Below are 16,251 nucleotides of genomic sequence, written 5' to 3'. Positions count from 1 at the left end.
TCTGGGACATCCCATCAGTAATTACTGTGGCTCTGTGTCCCGTGATGTTCGAGAAAGAAAATAGGATTTTTTAAAACAGCTTACCTGTAAAATCCTTTTCTTTCGAAGGACATCACGGGACACAGAGGTCCCGCCCCTCTTCTAATACACTATATTGCTTGGCTACAAAACTGAGGTATCCCTGCAAGGGGGAGGGATTATATAGGGGGTTGAACTTCCTGATAGGGTGTGCCAGTGTCCAATCACCAGTGATACCTATATAACCCATCAGTAATTACTGTGGCTCTGTGTCCCGTGATGTCCTTCGAAAGAAAAGGATTTTACAGGTAAGCTGTTTTAAAAAATCCTATTTTTCATTGAAACTAAGCTGAAAAATCAACTTTATCTATTCTACCTATACAGGTTGTATAGTTGTACGTAAGTCAGTCATATAATAGGGAAGTGTGTGCTTGCGGTACTCAAACTGTGTGGGTGTTAATATCCAAGTAATGGGTTGATTATGCTCATTATTGCTTGAAAAGTAACATTACAAGAATCCTCCATACCATGAACAACATGCATGATGAATCTTTTTACAATTTGCCTTATGTTTCAGCCCATGCATAGGTTTTCTTTTTCACTAATCATATCACACATTCTAAATGTAGAGTGAAAGGAGAAGCAGTAGACTAATGAGCTCACCTGTCACTCAACTTACTCCTATCAGTTTGCTCCTTGTTAACACAAGAGCACGCAGCTCAACTCACTGACTCATTGTGCTGCTTCTCGCTCACCCAGACTGAGATCTGCTGTACTATAGGTTGCAAGTGGCTGCTACCAGGTAAAATTCAGTTATTCATACTAATACTGCCTGCATTTAAAAATATAAATATTATGCAGTATAGAATCCCTGGATTAACCTGCTTTTGGATTAAAAAAAAAAAAAGAAGCCGCCTTGTTATGATGCAATTGAAGGTTTTTATTAGGGATGCACCGAAATTTCGGCCGCCGAAACATATCGGCCGAAAATGGCCCTTTCGGCATAAAGCCGAAAGAGGATTTTTGCCGATACCGAATGGTGCGGGGCCTGGGTGGGGCTCCGCCCCCGCTCCTGATGCCGCCTATCAGGGGGGCTTCCTATATCGTAGAAGGGAGGAGAGCAGCCACCTGTTTGATTACAGCGCCGGGAACATCACAGCTTTCATTTCAATAGCTTTCATTTCAATAGCTGTGTGTTCCCAGCTGCGCGTCATCACATACAGCCCCTCCCCCTTGTCCGGGCACTTTGATAGACAGATCACCCGTCCAATGGGACGGGTGATCTGTCTATCAAAGTGCCCGGACAAGGGGGAGGGGCTGTATGTGACGGCGCGCAGCGGGGAACACACAGCTATTGAAATGAAAGCTGTGATGTTCCCGGCGCTGTAATCAAACAGGCGGCGGCTCTCCTCTCCCTTCACTGGCTGCAATGGGAACACAGGCTGCACTACTGGGGACACTGGCTGGCTGCATCTGACGGGCACTGGTGAGGCTGCATTGATCTCTTGTATCATGTCCGCAGTCTCTGACCATGTCCCCAGTCTCTGACCATCTCCTATACCATGTCCTCAGTCTCTGACCATCTCCTGTACCATGTCTGCAGTCTCTGACCATCTCCTGTACCATGTCTGCAGTCTCTGACCATCTCCTGTACCATGTCTGCAGTCTCTGACCATCTCCTGTACCATTCTCTGCAGTCTCTGACCATCTCCTGTACCATTCTCTGCAGTCTCTGACCATCTCCTGTACCATTCTCTGCAGTCTCTGACCATCTCCTGTACCATGTCCGCAGTCTCTGACCATATCCTGTACCATGTCTGCAGTCTCTGACCATATCCTATAACATGTCCCCAGTCTCTGACCATCTCCTGTACCATGTTCTCAGTCTCTGACCATCTCCTGTACCACGTCTGCAGTCTGACCATCTCCTGTACCATGTCCCCAGTCTCTGACCATCTCCTGTACCATGTCCTCAGTCTCTGACCATCTCCTGTACCATGTCCCCAGTCTCTGACCATCTCCTGTACCATGTCCCCAGTCTCTGACCATCTCCTGTGCAATGTCTGCAGTCTCTGATCATCTCCTGTACCATGTCCTCAGTCTCTGACCATTTCCTGTACCATCTCTGCAGTCTCTGACCATCTCCTGTACCATCTCTGCAGTCTCTGATCATGTCTTGTACAATCTCTGAAGTCTCTGATCATCTCCTGTACTATCTCTGAAGTCTCTGATCATCTCCTGTACTATCTCTGCAGTCTCTGACCATCTCCTGTACCATGTCCCCAGTCGCTGACCATCTCCTGTATAAAAATATTTTTAAAAACAGTCACTTTCGGTATCGGTGTTGTTTCGGTATCGGTTTCGGGATCAAGGAAGATTTATTTTCGGTATTGGTTTCGGCACCAAAAAACCCATTCGATGCATCCCTAGTTTTTATACACATGATTACGTAGGTATCACATTAATATTACAATTGTACGTTTATGGTAACAAGGGGCGTTACATAGGCAGGCTAATTCTAATCAGGACTCGAAAGAATGTAAACATGTACTGAAAACATTATTAGTGCCGTGTGCACAGTGAGGGCAGTGTGCAATACATACAAAATAGAATACAATCATATACAGAATTTCCAAATTTCCATTACAAGACAATGCATACTACCTCTCAGAAAAACTGATGAGAAATACTTTAAAGTGGTAGTAAACACTTTTTTGGCATTTGTGCCTACAGGTAAGCCTATAATAAGGCTTATCTGTAGGTACAGCGAGTATCTCCTAAACCTACATGGTTTAGAAGATATTCACACTGCATGCAGCCGGTGACGTCACTGGCGCATGTGCTCTGAAGGGACGGTATACCTGTGCCATCCCTACATAGCTCCATGCCGTGGCCTGTGACTCCTACGTGCATGGCGACGCAGCCAGAGACTTAAGGATGCAAACCCGGAAGGAAGACTGGGTGAAGATGGAAGCGCCTGTCAGCAGTGACAAAGCGGCGCTGGAAGGCTTCATTACTAAGGTAAGTATTGATGTTGTGATGCATACTAGCACATTATGCCTTTATGTTGCAGGGTTTAAATTTTTTTTTTTTTAAATGGTGCGGTTAGCTGAATAATTATGCGGTCCCTTGGATGCAGATATAATCAATTCCCTACCATGAAAACTGTATTTCATTAATTTTTTTTGTATTATTTATGCTAACCCTTCCTGCTGTTATATAATAATAGACACAGCTTCAAACCTTTCACTTGTCTGTATAGGTTATTGTGAAACACCAAAACATGAAATGGGTTGTTGGGATAAATAAAAAATACCTACTTCTTTCAAAAGAATCTGGTTTTCTGCTCTGTACTGATGCTGTTTGGAAGTCTTAACATTTTTAAATTCAGTTAAATCAATCACAGCTTTAGGATCAAGTCCTGAAAGAAAACACAGTGAAATTACACCTTTTAAAGCTAACTGGTAATGGTATTTCCTTTCGGATACTGTCTGATTGAAACCTTCAGATCTGGGATAGAACCCTAAACAGTTGGAGTCACTGTTCTGCCTCATTACCTAAAAGCTGGATACCAAGCAAAAAGCAGCCCACTACCTGCTGGCTGGATATTAATATAAAGAGTAACTCCACTTTCGTGGGGAAAAAATAGCAAATAAAGAAAAAAATGTAGTGTATACAACTGCGACACAAGTCATATTGTAATTATTATTATTATTTTTTTAAGGTACTTATATAGCGCTGTCAATTTACGTAGCGATTTACATATATATTGTACATTCACATCAGTCCCTACCCTCAAGGAGCTTACAATCTAAAATGTCCCTAACTCACATTCATATACTAGGGCCAATTTAGACAGGATCCAATTAACCTACCAGCATGTCTTTGGAGTGTGGGAGGAAACTGGAGTACCCGGAGGAAATCCACAAAGGCACAGGGAGAACATGCAAACTCTAGGGAGGGAGCATCATGGTTGGGATTCAAACCAGCGACCCTCTTTACTGTTAGGCAAGAGTGCTACCCACTACACCACTGAGCCGCCCAATTGTAATTGAATGTTATTAAAAATTACCTTTCCTTTTCAATCTGCAGCTCTGTAATTTTCTGAAAATGCAATGCAATTTGGCTACCTGGAGGTATTCTGTACACAGAATGTATACAGAACGCCCCCCAGAAACATCATTTCCTGCTTGTGTGATTGGCTCACCAATTTTCCCAGAAGTCTACACTAAGATACAAGTCAGATTTTCAGGCATTCCCTGCAACAAAATGTCATTTTTGGTGAGATACGTCCAATAGGAAATCACATCTAAAAAGGGATGCAGGCCCAGCAGTTTTCCTCACTAGAGCCTTGCAGGTGCAGCAGCTTATTGGTATATATACTCAAGTAAGGTCTCCAGCAAGACAAGAAATGTATTGTATTGAAAAAAGCTACAAACCTAATCGTTCCCTTAGATCTTCATTCTCATCAAGAATATCATTCACTTTAAGTTCAAGTCTGTTAACATCTGTAGTCAGTGCCTCTATCTCCCGATCTCTTAGGTTCATTTGAGTCTTTAGATCTTTAATTTCAGCAACTGCTTCTTCTAAGCCATAAACTCCCTTTAAATAAACATCAGTTTACAAACAAATATACCACATTTACAAGTCTTTCATCCATATACAGTACATACATCATATATGACAGCTTAGTAAATAATATCTATATACACAACAGCATATTAACCAAAGGAACATGGGCTCACTTTACTGAATCTGTAGAATGGGTTTTTATAAAAACATACTTGCCAACTTTATCTGGCAGTTAGACTACATATAATGGCCATGGTGGAAGGCCAGTCATGGGGACTCAAGTGCAGATGTAGATGGCTAAATCCCCACAAATATAAAAAGGAAACTGGTAAATAATCTACCCACATAACCACTGGTAAATAACCCAAAGCTGACTTGTTTTTAGGAAACCTGTTAAAACACACCGTAGAGATGAAACTTCTACTTAATCTGGACATTAAATTACACAATTACACAGGGTTAGACAGGGTGCCTGGGGGTCCAGTGTGTTTCTGTTTATCGGTTCAGGTGCGATTAAGGCCCAAATTTTTGCCTGAATTTGCACCTGAACCGGACCCAAAATAAATGACTTTGTAATGGTAAAAGAATGAGGGGGGGAGGAGGCAGCACAGCATGACATGACCTTTAGGGTGAAGGTCCACTTTAAGTACCTACACAAATATCTTATGTCATTTTTATTGCTATATTGATTAGAAACTTCCAAAACGCTTCTATATTTATTAAATGTTTATTTAATACTAAACACAAACAACTAGGCATCGTTTTTCTCATCACGGTTTACCAAATAACTGCGAACAGATATTAATTTATGTCAGGAACCTGCTGTCCCTGTTCTACCAGTGTTTTGAAGTCTATCGGCATTTGCTTCCATGGGACACCAGCAGATGTTTTCCTGCTCTGTAATAACAAGATGTACTATACAGTGTTTTTTTTTTTTTTAATTTTGCAGCAAAATAGCTTTTTTCAAATAGCTGATGGGACCGCCTGGCGCTCTCCTTCCCCGATCTATGGACTACAGTGGGAGGGGCCGAGTTCCCCCTCTCACGTCAGCTGGGCGGTCACACACTGGCGATGTGAAAAAAGGTGTTTAGCTGCAAATTTAAAGAAAAAAAACAACAAACACACACTGCGTAGTACATCTTGTTATTACAGAGGGGCTTGCAGGATTTGGACTCACTAACTTTACTGCCAGACGAAATAGCGAACTGACAGACAGGGAGGGAGAGCAGAGGGATGACAGAGGCACGTATCCTGACCATGGTATCAAGAGGAACAGGCAGGATCAACCAGGTATGTTACAAAATAGAAAGGGACAAATGACACCACATAAGCACTATGCGGTTTAACACACTTTAACCACTTGCCGACTGCCCATAGCCAAACAACGGCTGCAGGGTGGTCGGATGACCCTGGGAGGGCGTACTATAACGTTCTCCCAAAATGGCACGCATCCGGGAATATCCGTGACCGCTGAGTCGTACGGATCACGGTATGCATGCCCGGTCCATCTCTTTCCTCTCTGTACTGATTGGTACAGTGTGAGACGAGAGGGGCAGAGATCGGGCGAAGCAACGCTGTGGGCATCCCCATCGATGTTCAGCCATCCCCATCCATGCTCAGATATCCCCATTCACGGCTCATGTATGCTCATCCATGCCACATCAGTTCTCATCTGTGCCACATACATGCCACTACAGTGCCTCACAAAAGTGTAATAGGTAGTCAAACTAGATTTGAAATGTATGCCCTCTGCATGTTGGGCCTCTGTATGTGGCCAGGCTGTGGAAAAGTCTCACACATGTGGAATCGTTATACTCGGGAGGAGTAGCAGAATATATTTTGACTATGTACAAGCTATGTGTTAGAAATATTGTATAAATGTACATCTTTGTGTAAAATAAATAAATAAATAAAAAATAATGTGTTTTCATTTTCCTTCCACATTTTCCAAAAACTTGTGAAAAAAAAAATGACATGTTCAAAAGACTCGTTATGCATCATAGAATATACATTGGGGTGTTTGCTTTACAAAATTGGGTTATTTTTTGGGTGTTTCCATTGTCCTGGTGCTTCAAAAGAGCAAGAGGTAGTCAAGAAATTATATGTGTAATTTATGTTGCTAGAACACCTGACGGTGCTCCCTGCATGTTGGACCCCTCTATTTGCGGCCACACTGTATAAGAGTCTCACACATGTGATATTGCCATACTCAGGAGGAGTAGTAGAATGTATTTTGGGTGCAATTTGTGGTATGCATATACTGTGTGTGAGAAATAACCTGTTAATATGACAAGTTTGTGAAAAGTAAAAAAAAAAAAAAAAATCTTAATTTTGCAATGAATTGTGGGAAAAAAATTACAATCTCAAAAAACTCACTATGCCTCTAACTAAATACTTTGAAATGTCTACTTTCCAAAAAGGGCCATTTGAGGGATATTTGTACTTTCCTGGTTTGTTAGGGTATCAAGAAATTAGATAGGCCATCAGTGCATCAGGTGTGATCAATTTTCAATGATTGGCACATAGATTGTAGACTTTCACAAAGATCAAATAATATACACAGATTTGGGTTATTTTTACCAATGATTTGTAGCTGTATGGCCAACATTTATGAAGAAAAATTACTAATTTGCATAATTTTATAACAGAAGTGAAGAAAAATGCATTTTTTTTTTTTTACAGAATTTTTGGTCTTTTTTCATTTATAGCGCAAAAAAAAAAAAAAAAGCAGCGGTGATTAAATACCACCAAAAGAAAGCTCTATTTGTGTGAAAAAAAGGACAAAAATTTCACACGGGTACAGTGTTGCATGACTGACTAATTGTCATTCAAAATGCAAGAGCACTGAAAGCTGACAATTGGTCTGGTTAGCAAGGGGGTTTAAGTGCCCAGTGGGTAAGTGGTTAAAGGAACAGGTTCCTTTTTTTCCTTAGGGTTACAACATCGTTAAATGAATTTAAAACTACACATACATTGCATAATGAAATCTGTGCTTTAGTCATTTGTAATGTTAACCTTTCTGCTCATTTAAAAGCAGCAACTCGTCTACATTTTGACAAAAAATGTTTTTGCACAGATGAATGGAAATAAAATACAGAAATACATGTGTTTCACATGCACAGAACCCTTGAAAGTTCTTGTGTGCAACACATGTAATAAATAAAAGCAGCTTAGATTCATCAAGATTGAAAGCCTGCCTTTGCAAACAATTTTTGGCTACTGTTCATTCATTGCCAAAACACTTTAATTTAAAAGAGAAAATGCTTAAAATGTTATACCGCTTCATAGTCTCTCATCCGGTTCAGGGCATCAACCAGATCTTTGTCTTTTTGCCGGGCATCATTTTCTGCCAATTCTGCAATACGTTCTGCTTCTCTAAGTTTTTGATCCATGAGCTGCAGTTTTGCTTGAAACTCCCCAGACTGATAATGCTGAGGATCTCCTAAAGTGAAAAGAGCTACTTTAACAATTAAAAAAACAATAAATTTTTTTTTTGTTTCCAGAAAAATCGCTATTGTTAGGCAGAGGAATTAAATATTGAAATGTAAAAAACGCTTTGCTTATGCATCCTTAAAGTGATTGTAAAGGAAAACATTGTTATTTTTTAAAATAAAAAATATTAAAAACATGTCATACTTACCTGCTCTGTGCAGTGGTTTGGCACAGAGAAGCCCCGATCCTCCTCTTCCGATGCCCTGGGCCCCCTCCACTTTGCCGAGTGCCCCCTTAGCAAGCTGCTTTCTGTGGGGGCACTCGTGCATGCTCGCTCCGGAGTCGGCTCTCTGCGTCCATAAGATACACAGAGCGTGGCTCAGCCACGCCCCCTGCTCCTGCCTCACTGGCTGTGATTGACAGCAGCAGCAGGAGCCAGTGGCTTCTGCTGCTGAACCTCAGCCAATCAGGAGGTAGAGTAGAGACCCAAGAGAGCCACGGGTCTTGTGCATATCTCTGGATCGAGATTGGGCTTAAGTATTAGGGGGGCTGAGGGGGGAGTTGCACACTGAAAGTTTTTCACCTTCATGCATAGAATGCATAAAAGTAAAAAAACTTAAGTCTTTACAACTACTTTAAAGATTCCTTTCAGTCAACAAAAACCCTTGCTTTTATAAACAGGGGACACTCACTTCATGCTAAGAGACTCTTACTTACACACTGACTTTTATTGCATCTGGCTAAGCATCTTAAGCTTCATAATAGGTTTCCCTTGGCTTTATGCTCGAGCAAACAAGGAGGATGCACCATTAGTATTGTGACATGCAGCTGCATGCCTATCTATAAGAACCAATGCACACCAGTGCATCCATCTGCATTTTAGCACAGCTGTAAAAGACAGATCAACGGAAGGACATGTGAAAAACAATTTCCAATGTGTCCTTCTCAATCCAGAACGCTACGCATGCATGTCAACGGACGTCAAAATGTCAACGGATGTCGGCACGCGATAAAATGCGACTAAAATGAATTAAAATGTACATGCATTTTCAATACATTTTAACACAAGTCAGTGTGATTTGGTCCTTAGCACTGAAAGCTATACCTACCTGATTGGAATTAATTTTTAAAAACTCTGTTTTAAAAATTAGCAAAGCAGGAAAATTTCTAGTTAAAATGAGCAGCCCCACCCAGTCTCACCCAACTGAGTACTTTCTAATGGCCTGTGTAGACAATCTTTGGGTTTGCGTCAATGGCCTCATTTTGAGATGCTTCTAAGATCATTCCAAATGCATCGACAGGTGCATATGACTTTCAGGTGGCCTCTTGTCATGCTTTAAGAATGCTTTGCATTCCTATAGACTTAAATGGGAATGAAACACCTGTTTGAAGCAACCAAGAGCCAGCTGACAAAGGCCCTTAATATAATTTTCTACCATAAAATTTGAGAAGGTGACGTTTACATTGCTTAGCTTACCATAGACAAGCCTTTAACTACATAGGAAGAAGGGTGTCCTGGGATTTACTTCCAGTAAAGGATTTCACAGGTAAACCAAAAATCCAATATTCTCTATAGAACTTTACAGGACACCTGCACATCTATTAGGAAAGGAATGTCCCAAAGCACTGAATATGAGTGGAGAGCAATGTAGCAGCAAGACAACAGGCCCAAAACTCAAAATCATAATAGGTTAGACCTTCACACAGTTACCTGCAAAACCCTCTGCTCAAAGATTGTGTTCACAGAGGCCCAAACATCTACCTGATGGAACTTTGTAAACGGTATGAACTGAAGACGAGGTATCAGCCCTACAATCTTGAGCTACATAAGCTAGATCTTTAATAGCTCAGCAAAGCACCAACACTCCTTTAAGGCCATAAGCTCGAGAAATAAGCCAACAGATCTATATAGAAATAGTTGATTTTAAAGCTGCTTGAACTTTCCCAGGGTTCGTCAAGAAGGAAATCAGATCAAATCAAGGCTGTTGATCTTAGGTAAACTTCTACCACATGAACCACATCCAGGGTGTGTAAAATCCTGTCTTCCACTGGTTTAGGTTGGGAGGAGGGCAACATAATATCTCAGCTGAGATGGAACAAAGAAGCCATCATAGGCAAAAAGGATGACCAAGGTCATAAGACCACTTTATCATGAGGATCAACCAGGAAAGGTTCCTTACAGTCAAGAGCCGCCAACTCCAAAACCCTGTGAGCCGAAGTAATAGCAACTGAACAAGACGGCCTTCCTCATCAAAAGCACTAAGGGAATATCTCACATGGGTTTAAATGGAGACTTCTGTAACACAGAAAGTACCAAACTGAGGTCCCACAGAGTCAAAAGGAACCTGGATTGGTGGAACAATGTGCATGACACCCTGTACAAAGGAATGCATTATAATAATATTAAAGTGATATTAAAAAGTCATGTTTTTCTGTTTTTTTTTTAACTTAAATCAGGAGTGTCCAACCTGTGGCCCCAGAGAGTTTAGCATGCGGCCCAGGCCCATCTGAAGGGACCCTGTGCAAGCATAGCAGCCACTGCAGCTGACACAGACAAGCCTGACCCAAGCACATCTGCAGGGATGTTGTCTAAACACACCTACATTGACAAGCCAGGCAAAATGCATGCCTGGAAGAATGCCGGGGCTGCCAAGTTTTCAATAGCATGGGCAGCAGGGAATGCAGGGGCACCAGCTAAGTAAATGCTGCATGGCCAGATCTAGGGGAGTACTGGGGAGGGCTGCGCCCCCACACAGCACAAACAGTAGTGCTCATAAATTTACATACCGTGGTAGAATTTATGATTTCCTGGCCATTTTTCAGAGAATATGAATGAGAACAAAAACTTTTCTTTCACTTATGGTTAGTGTTTGGCTGAAGCCATTTATTATCAATCAACTGTGTTTACGCTTTAAATCATAATAACAACAGAAATGACCCAAATGACCCTGATCAAAAGTTTACATACCCCAGTTCTTAATTCGGTGTATTGTCCCCTTTAAGATCAATGACAGCTTGAAGTCTTTTGTGGTATTTGTGGATGAGGCTCTTTATCTTCTCAGATGGTAAAGCTGCCCATTCCTCTTGGCAAAAAGCCTCCAGTTCCTGTAAATTCTTGGGCTGTCTTGCATGAACTGCACGTTTGAGATCTCCCCAGAGTGACTCAATGATATTGAGGTCAGGAGACTGAGATGGCCACTCCAGAACCTTCACTTTGACTGCTTTCACACTGAGGCGCTTTACAGGCGCTACAGCGCTAAAAACAGCACCTGCATAGCGCCTCTCCCCTCACTCCAGTGTGAAAGCCCCAGTGCTTTCACACTGGAGTGGTGCGCTTGCAGGACTTTTTTGCAAGCAGCATCTTTGCAGCGCTGTAGGAGCGGTGTACACACTGCTCCTAAAGCGCCCCTGCCCATTGAAATCAATGAGCGGCGCTTTTCCGGCAATTCTAACCCTTTTTCGGCCGCTAGCAGGGGCTAAAAGCGTCCCACTATCGGCCGAATATCGCTGATAAAATGACGGTAAAGCACTGCTAAAAATTGCGGCGCTTTACCGCCGACGCCCCCAATGCCCCAGTGTGAAAGCAGCCTTAGTTCTGCTGTAGCCAATGACAGGTCGACTTGACCTTGTGTTTTGGATCATTGTCATGTTGGAATGTCCAAGTACATCCCACGCGCAGCTTCCTGGGTGATGAATGCAAATGTTCCTCCAGTATTTTTTTGATAACATACTGCATTCATCTTGGCAACAATTTTGACCGTATTTCCTGTGCCTTTGTAGCCCACACATCCCCAAAACATTAGCGATCCACCTCCGTACCTTTCATCATAGGCCTTGTTTACGCCTCTCCAAATGTAGCGTTCATGGTTGTGGCCAAAAAGCTCAATTTTGGTCTCATTACTCCAAATGAGTTTGTGCCAGAAGGTTTGAGGCTTGTCTCTGTGTTGTTTGGCGTATTGTAAGCGGAATACTTTGTGTCATTTGCGTAGTAATGGCTTTCCTCTGGCAACTCGACCATGCAGCCCATCTTTCTTCAAGTGCCTCCTTATTTTGCATCTTGAAACAGTCACACCACATGTTTTCAGAGAGTTCTGTATTTCACTTGAAGTTATTTGGGGGTTTTTCTTTGCATCCCAAACAATTTTCCTGGCAGTTGTGGCTGAAATTTTAGTTACTACCTTACTGTGGTTTGGTTTCAACAGAACCCCTCATTTTCCACTTCTTGATTACAGTTTGAACACTGCTGATTGGCATTCTCAATTCCTTGGATATCTTTTTATATCCCTTTCCTGTTTTATACAGTTCAATTACCTTTTCCCGCAGATCCTTTGACACACACACACACACACACACACACACACTAATTACAAGCAAACAGATCACAGGTGATGATGGTTACCTTTAACTAATTCAGCCCAGGAAGGATTTGCCCCCTTCCTGACCAGGCCATTTTTTGCAATCCGGCACTGCGTCGCTTTAACTGATAATTGCACGGTCGTGCAACATTGTACCCAAACAAAATTTATGTCCTTTTTTCCCCACAAATAGAGCTTTCTTTGGACTGCGACATCAGGGTGGACAGATCGGACACTTTTGACACTATTTTGGGACCACTGACATTTAAACATCGATCAGAGCTAAAAATAGCCATTGATTACTGTATAAATGACACTGGCAGGGAAGGGGTTAACACTAGGGGGCGATCAAGGGGTTAACTGTGTTCCCTGGGTGTGTTCTAACTGTAGTGGGATGAACACACAATCTGTCTCCTCTCCCCTGAGAGAACCGGGATTTGTGTGTTTACACACACGGATCCCGGTTTTCGCTCCGTCAAGTGATCACGGGTGCCCGGCGGTCATCGCGCCCGGCGTGCACGCGCATCAGCTCCGGGGACACGCGGCAGCATGCACGCCTGCTGCATCATCTTAAAGGAGTGATGTACAGCTACAACGATTTGCCCAGCCAAACCAACCTGCCACAGTATAACTGCAGCGACTGGTCAGCTAGTGGTTAATAGCCATTCAAACCCCTTTGTGTCAACTTGTGTGCATGTTATCAGGCCAAAATCACCCAGGGTATGTAAACTTTTGATCAGGGGGATTTGGGTAGTTTCTGTTGCCATTATGATTTAAAAAGAGTAAACACAGTTAATTGATAATTAATGGCTTCAGCCAAACACTAACCATGAGTGCAAGAATTTTTTTTGTGTTATCATTCAAATACTCTGAAAAATGGCCAAGAAATAATAAATTCTGCCAGGGTATGTAAACTTATGAGCACAACTGTACATAGACTACATCCACACCGGTGACTGGGGTCAGTGCAAATTGTAGGGGCAGTTCCTAGCAGGTAGGTGCGGCTGCTAGTCCCGTTTACTAAAAAGACAGTTCGTCCACTTTGCTGCATCCAGTAGCGATCACAGTAGGTAATCAGTGGCTGTGTAGAGAGCCGCAAATAGGTGTGGCTATGGGTGACGACGCACCTACCTGCTGAAAGCCGCAGAAGGAACGGTTTATCAGATATCCTTATTGTTAGTGTATTTTTAGGCGGCCCAATGTGGCCCAGGAAGGTCAAAAGGTTAGACACAACTGAGTTAAATAACGAACATCTTATAATTACCTGCTCTGTGCAATGTCCAGTTTGCAGTGGAGAACAAACTGAAAATGTTTGTTCTCCACTGCAAACTGGAGGAACCATTGGTGTGGGGGGTAAATTGGCATGTGTAGATATGTGCCCTTTACATTTACTGACGTCAGAAAATCCCACTTCTGTAGGCAGGTGACCACAGTCAGGACAGATTTTTTTCTGAACTTTTGCAAACAAAGAAACCTGTTGAGGCCTTTGAGTTCCAAAATTGGATGAACATTGCAAGTTGGCTTGGGCATCATGAAGAGGTTAAAATAGCAACTTTAAACCGGAACTGGAGCGATCACTGCCTGTGTGAGCAGCCTAAAAAAAGGACTGCTCTTTTTGTAGATTCAAGCTAACATTTGAGAGCAGGAAGTGTGGAAGAGGAAAGCTTAGTAAGCTCAGCTTGTAGTCAGCATACAGCAGACCCATTTGCCTGAAATCTCCTTAGTCTAAACATCCACGGGGGCTAGCAATTGTCCCTCCAACCGAATGGGGGTGCCCCTTTATTGGAAGGACTTGTCTACAGCTTCTTGCAGAATTGGTTGCTGGGCTTAATTAGGCCTGGGATAGACATAAGGAACGCTTTGCTTCTTTTTGAGCAGTAACAGGGTACTTCCCCCCCCCCGTTAGTTTCTTTGGAAGTTATCGTCCAAGGCAGGGCCAAACAAACATTAAATTTAAATACATTAAACCTGCTTCTTTACAAGGCAGCTCCACTGACCAACACTTCAACCAAAGGATCTTGTGTGCGGCTAAAACGCCCAAATGAGAGAGCTATTGAATGACCACCCACCCCGTGGACCTGTATAGCACTCTGCCAGTCCACCAGGCAACAGAAAATTGAACAGGGTGTTTTTATGCAGGGTCCAATACCAGCAACATTACAGGCCATCTTCACACGTCTATTGCGAGTTCTGGGTACCATCCCTCTTGGCCCAAGGGCTGTAAATAATAAATCTGGAAAGAGCCAGTCCCCTGTTCCCAATGGGAATGTTTGAGAAATCCTAGCGTGAAAAAATATCTAGCTATGCAAAGACTGTACATACATGACCACCACCTAAGACACAAAAAAAAACAGCAAAAAACTGTGCCTTGCTAGGAGGGGTTAGGCCTGAGAGGGGGTTACGGTCTTATTTTGCCAGTCTAATTATCTGAAGGTGGTAGCATATCCCTATCATAATGGATATAATTATGCCTGTGTCCTGTATGATAGGGAATAAAGACTGCAATTATACTCTATGGTGTTTCATGTGCCAGGTGGCAAAAGATCATTGGGAGTGTTGGACAACTAAAACATTATGCATTTTATATGGTGTGCTTATGATTTAGCTATCGCAGACAAATAATGAAAATCAATTTAAATACATTTTACCAGGAGGTATTTGAACAGTGTCATCCAGGAATACATCCTTTCCTGCCATTGTAGAAGAGCCTGTAAGCCATAAGCACAGGTTTTGTTGCCAAAGACTTATGAAAGAGCTAAAAAATAGAACCCTGGCACAGGGGAATAGCAAACAAGCTAGAGCATAATGTAATCTCCAAGTCTGAATAATGATTATAAAAGGTATGAAAGGTAAACATTTTAAAACTTACCTTTATTTATCTTTAATTGTTGCTTCAGATTTTCAGTGTGTAGGGAATGAGATTCCATCTCCTTTGTATACTGCTCTAACTGATCAGTAAGCATCTTAATTTGGTTATCCCGCTCCTGCACACCCTATTATACAAGCAAAATAATACAATGAAGAAATAAAAACCAGTCAATGTAAATACCTTTTTTTTTTTTTTTTGTAGCCAGTTTAAGTATTTTTAAGGTACCTGTTGGAGAGCAAGAACACTGCTCTTGTCTGCATCCATCTGAGCAACCTTCAATTTTTCCCTCAAGTTGTGAACCATTTGTTGATACACAATAATTTCTTCATCTTTAGATGCCAATATTCTCTAAAATAAACATTTTGTTAATATTTTGATGGCAAAACATACCTGATCATATTGTTTTGTTCTCCAAATTAACAGATATCTTACTTTCCATTCTTCTACTTTTGTATTAACTGCTATCATAACCGGATCATCTTCCTCGTTCTTTGCCCTCAGCTGTTCTGTTAGCTCTATAACCTGCAGAAGCAAGTGTAACAGATGCCATATAGTGAGTACAAATATACAAGTAAAATAAACCACCCAAGGATAACCATACATTTGCCCCTACAGATGCAAAAAATAAAAAGTTGCAACAAACCAGCTACCCGTTATTTTCATTTTACAGAGTATCGCTGCTAGTAGCCCGGGTATATGAACCCAATGGCTGGGTGGGGAACTGTAAAACCAGGCACTAATCCATAAATTTTACTTATGAAAACATGTATTGTGACTGACCTGGAGCCTGTATTGCTCCTTCTCTTTCCTCAGCTGGTCCATAGCACTGTCAGTATGTTGTACCATGAGTTTCATTTTGCTGTATTCATCAGTCATTTTCTCCATTTCATGTACAGATTCTTCCATGTGTTTCGTCATTTCTTCGTTTTGGCTTTCCAGTCTTTCATTGGCCTCAGTCAAGCTCTGATGTGTGAAAGACAAGTGCTATTCAAATAACATAACTAA

General features: G+C 41.9%; 1 protein-coding gene across 1 annotated transcript in view; it reads right to left on the bottom strand.

Annotated features, from left to right (window-relative positions):
- Positions 1-16,251, bottom strand: part of CEP290 (centrosomal protein 290) — a 318,271-nt gene that overhangs the window by 268,243 nt on the left and 33,777 nt on the right. Inside the window, exons 9-15 of the mRNA XM_073620204.1 lie at positions 16,027-16,209; positions 15,679-15,768; positions 15,472-15,594; positions 15,247-15,370; positions 7,869-8,032; positions 4,458-4,620; positions 3,339-3,439 (exon numbers count right to left, since the gene is read on the bottom strand). Of these exons, the coding sequence (XP_073476305.1) occupies positions 3,339-3,439; positions 4,458-4,620; positions 7,869-8,032; positions 15,247-15,370; positions 15,472-15,594; positions 15,679-15,768; positions 16,027-16,209 (948 nt within the window). The remainder of the gene's footprint in view (positions 1-3,338; positions 3,440-4,457; positions 4,621-7,868; positions 8,033-15,246; positions 15,371-15,471; positions 15,595-15,678; positions 15,769-16,026; positions 16,210-16,251) is intronic.

This window comes from Aquarana catesbeiana, linkage group LG03, assembly GCF_042186555.1.
Source record: "Aquarana catesbeiana isolate 2022-GZ linkage group LG03, ASM4218655v1, whole genome shotgun sequence".
Taxonomy (NCBI): Eukaryota; Metazoa; Chordata; class Amphibia; order Anura; family Ranidae; genus Aquarana; species Aquarana catesbeiana.
This window is presented reverse-complemented; position numbering and strand designations above follow the sequence as displayed.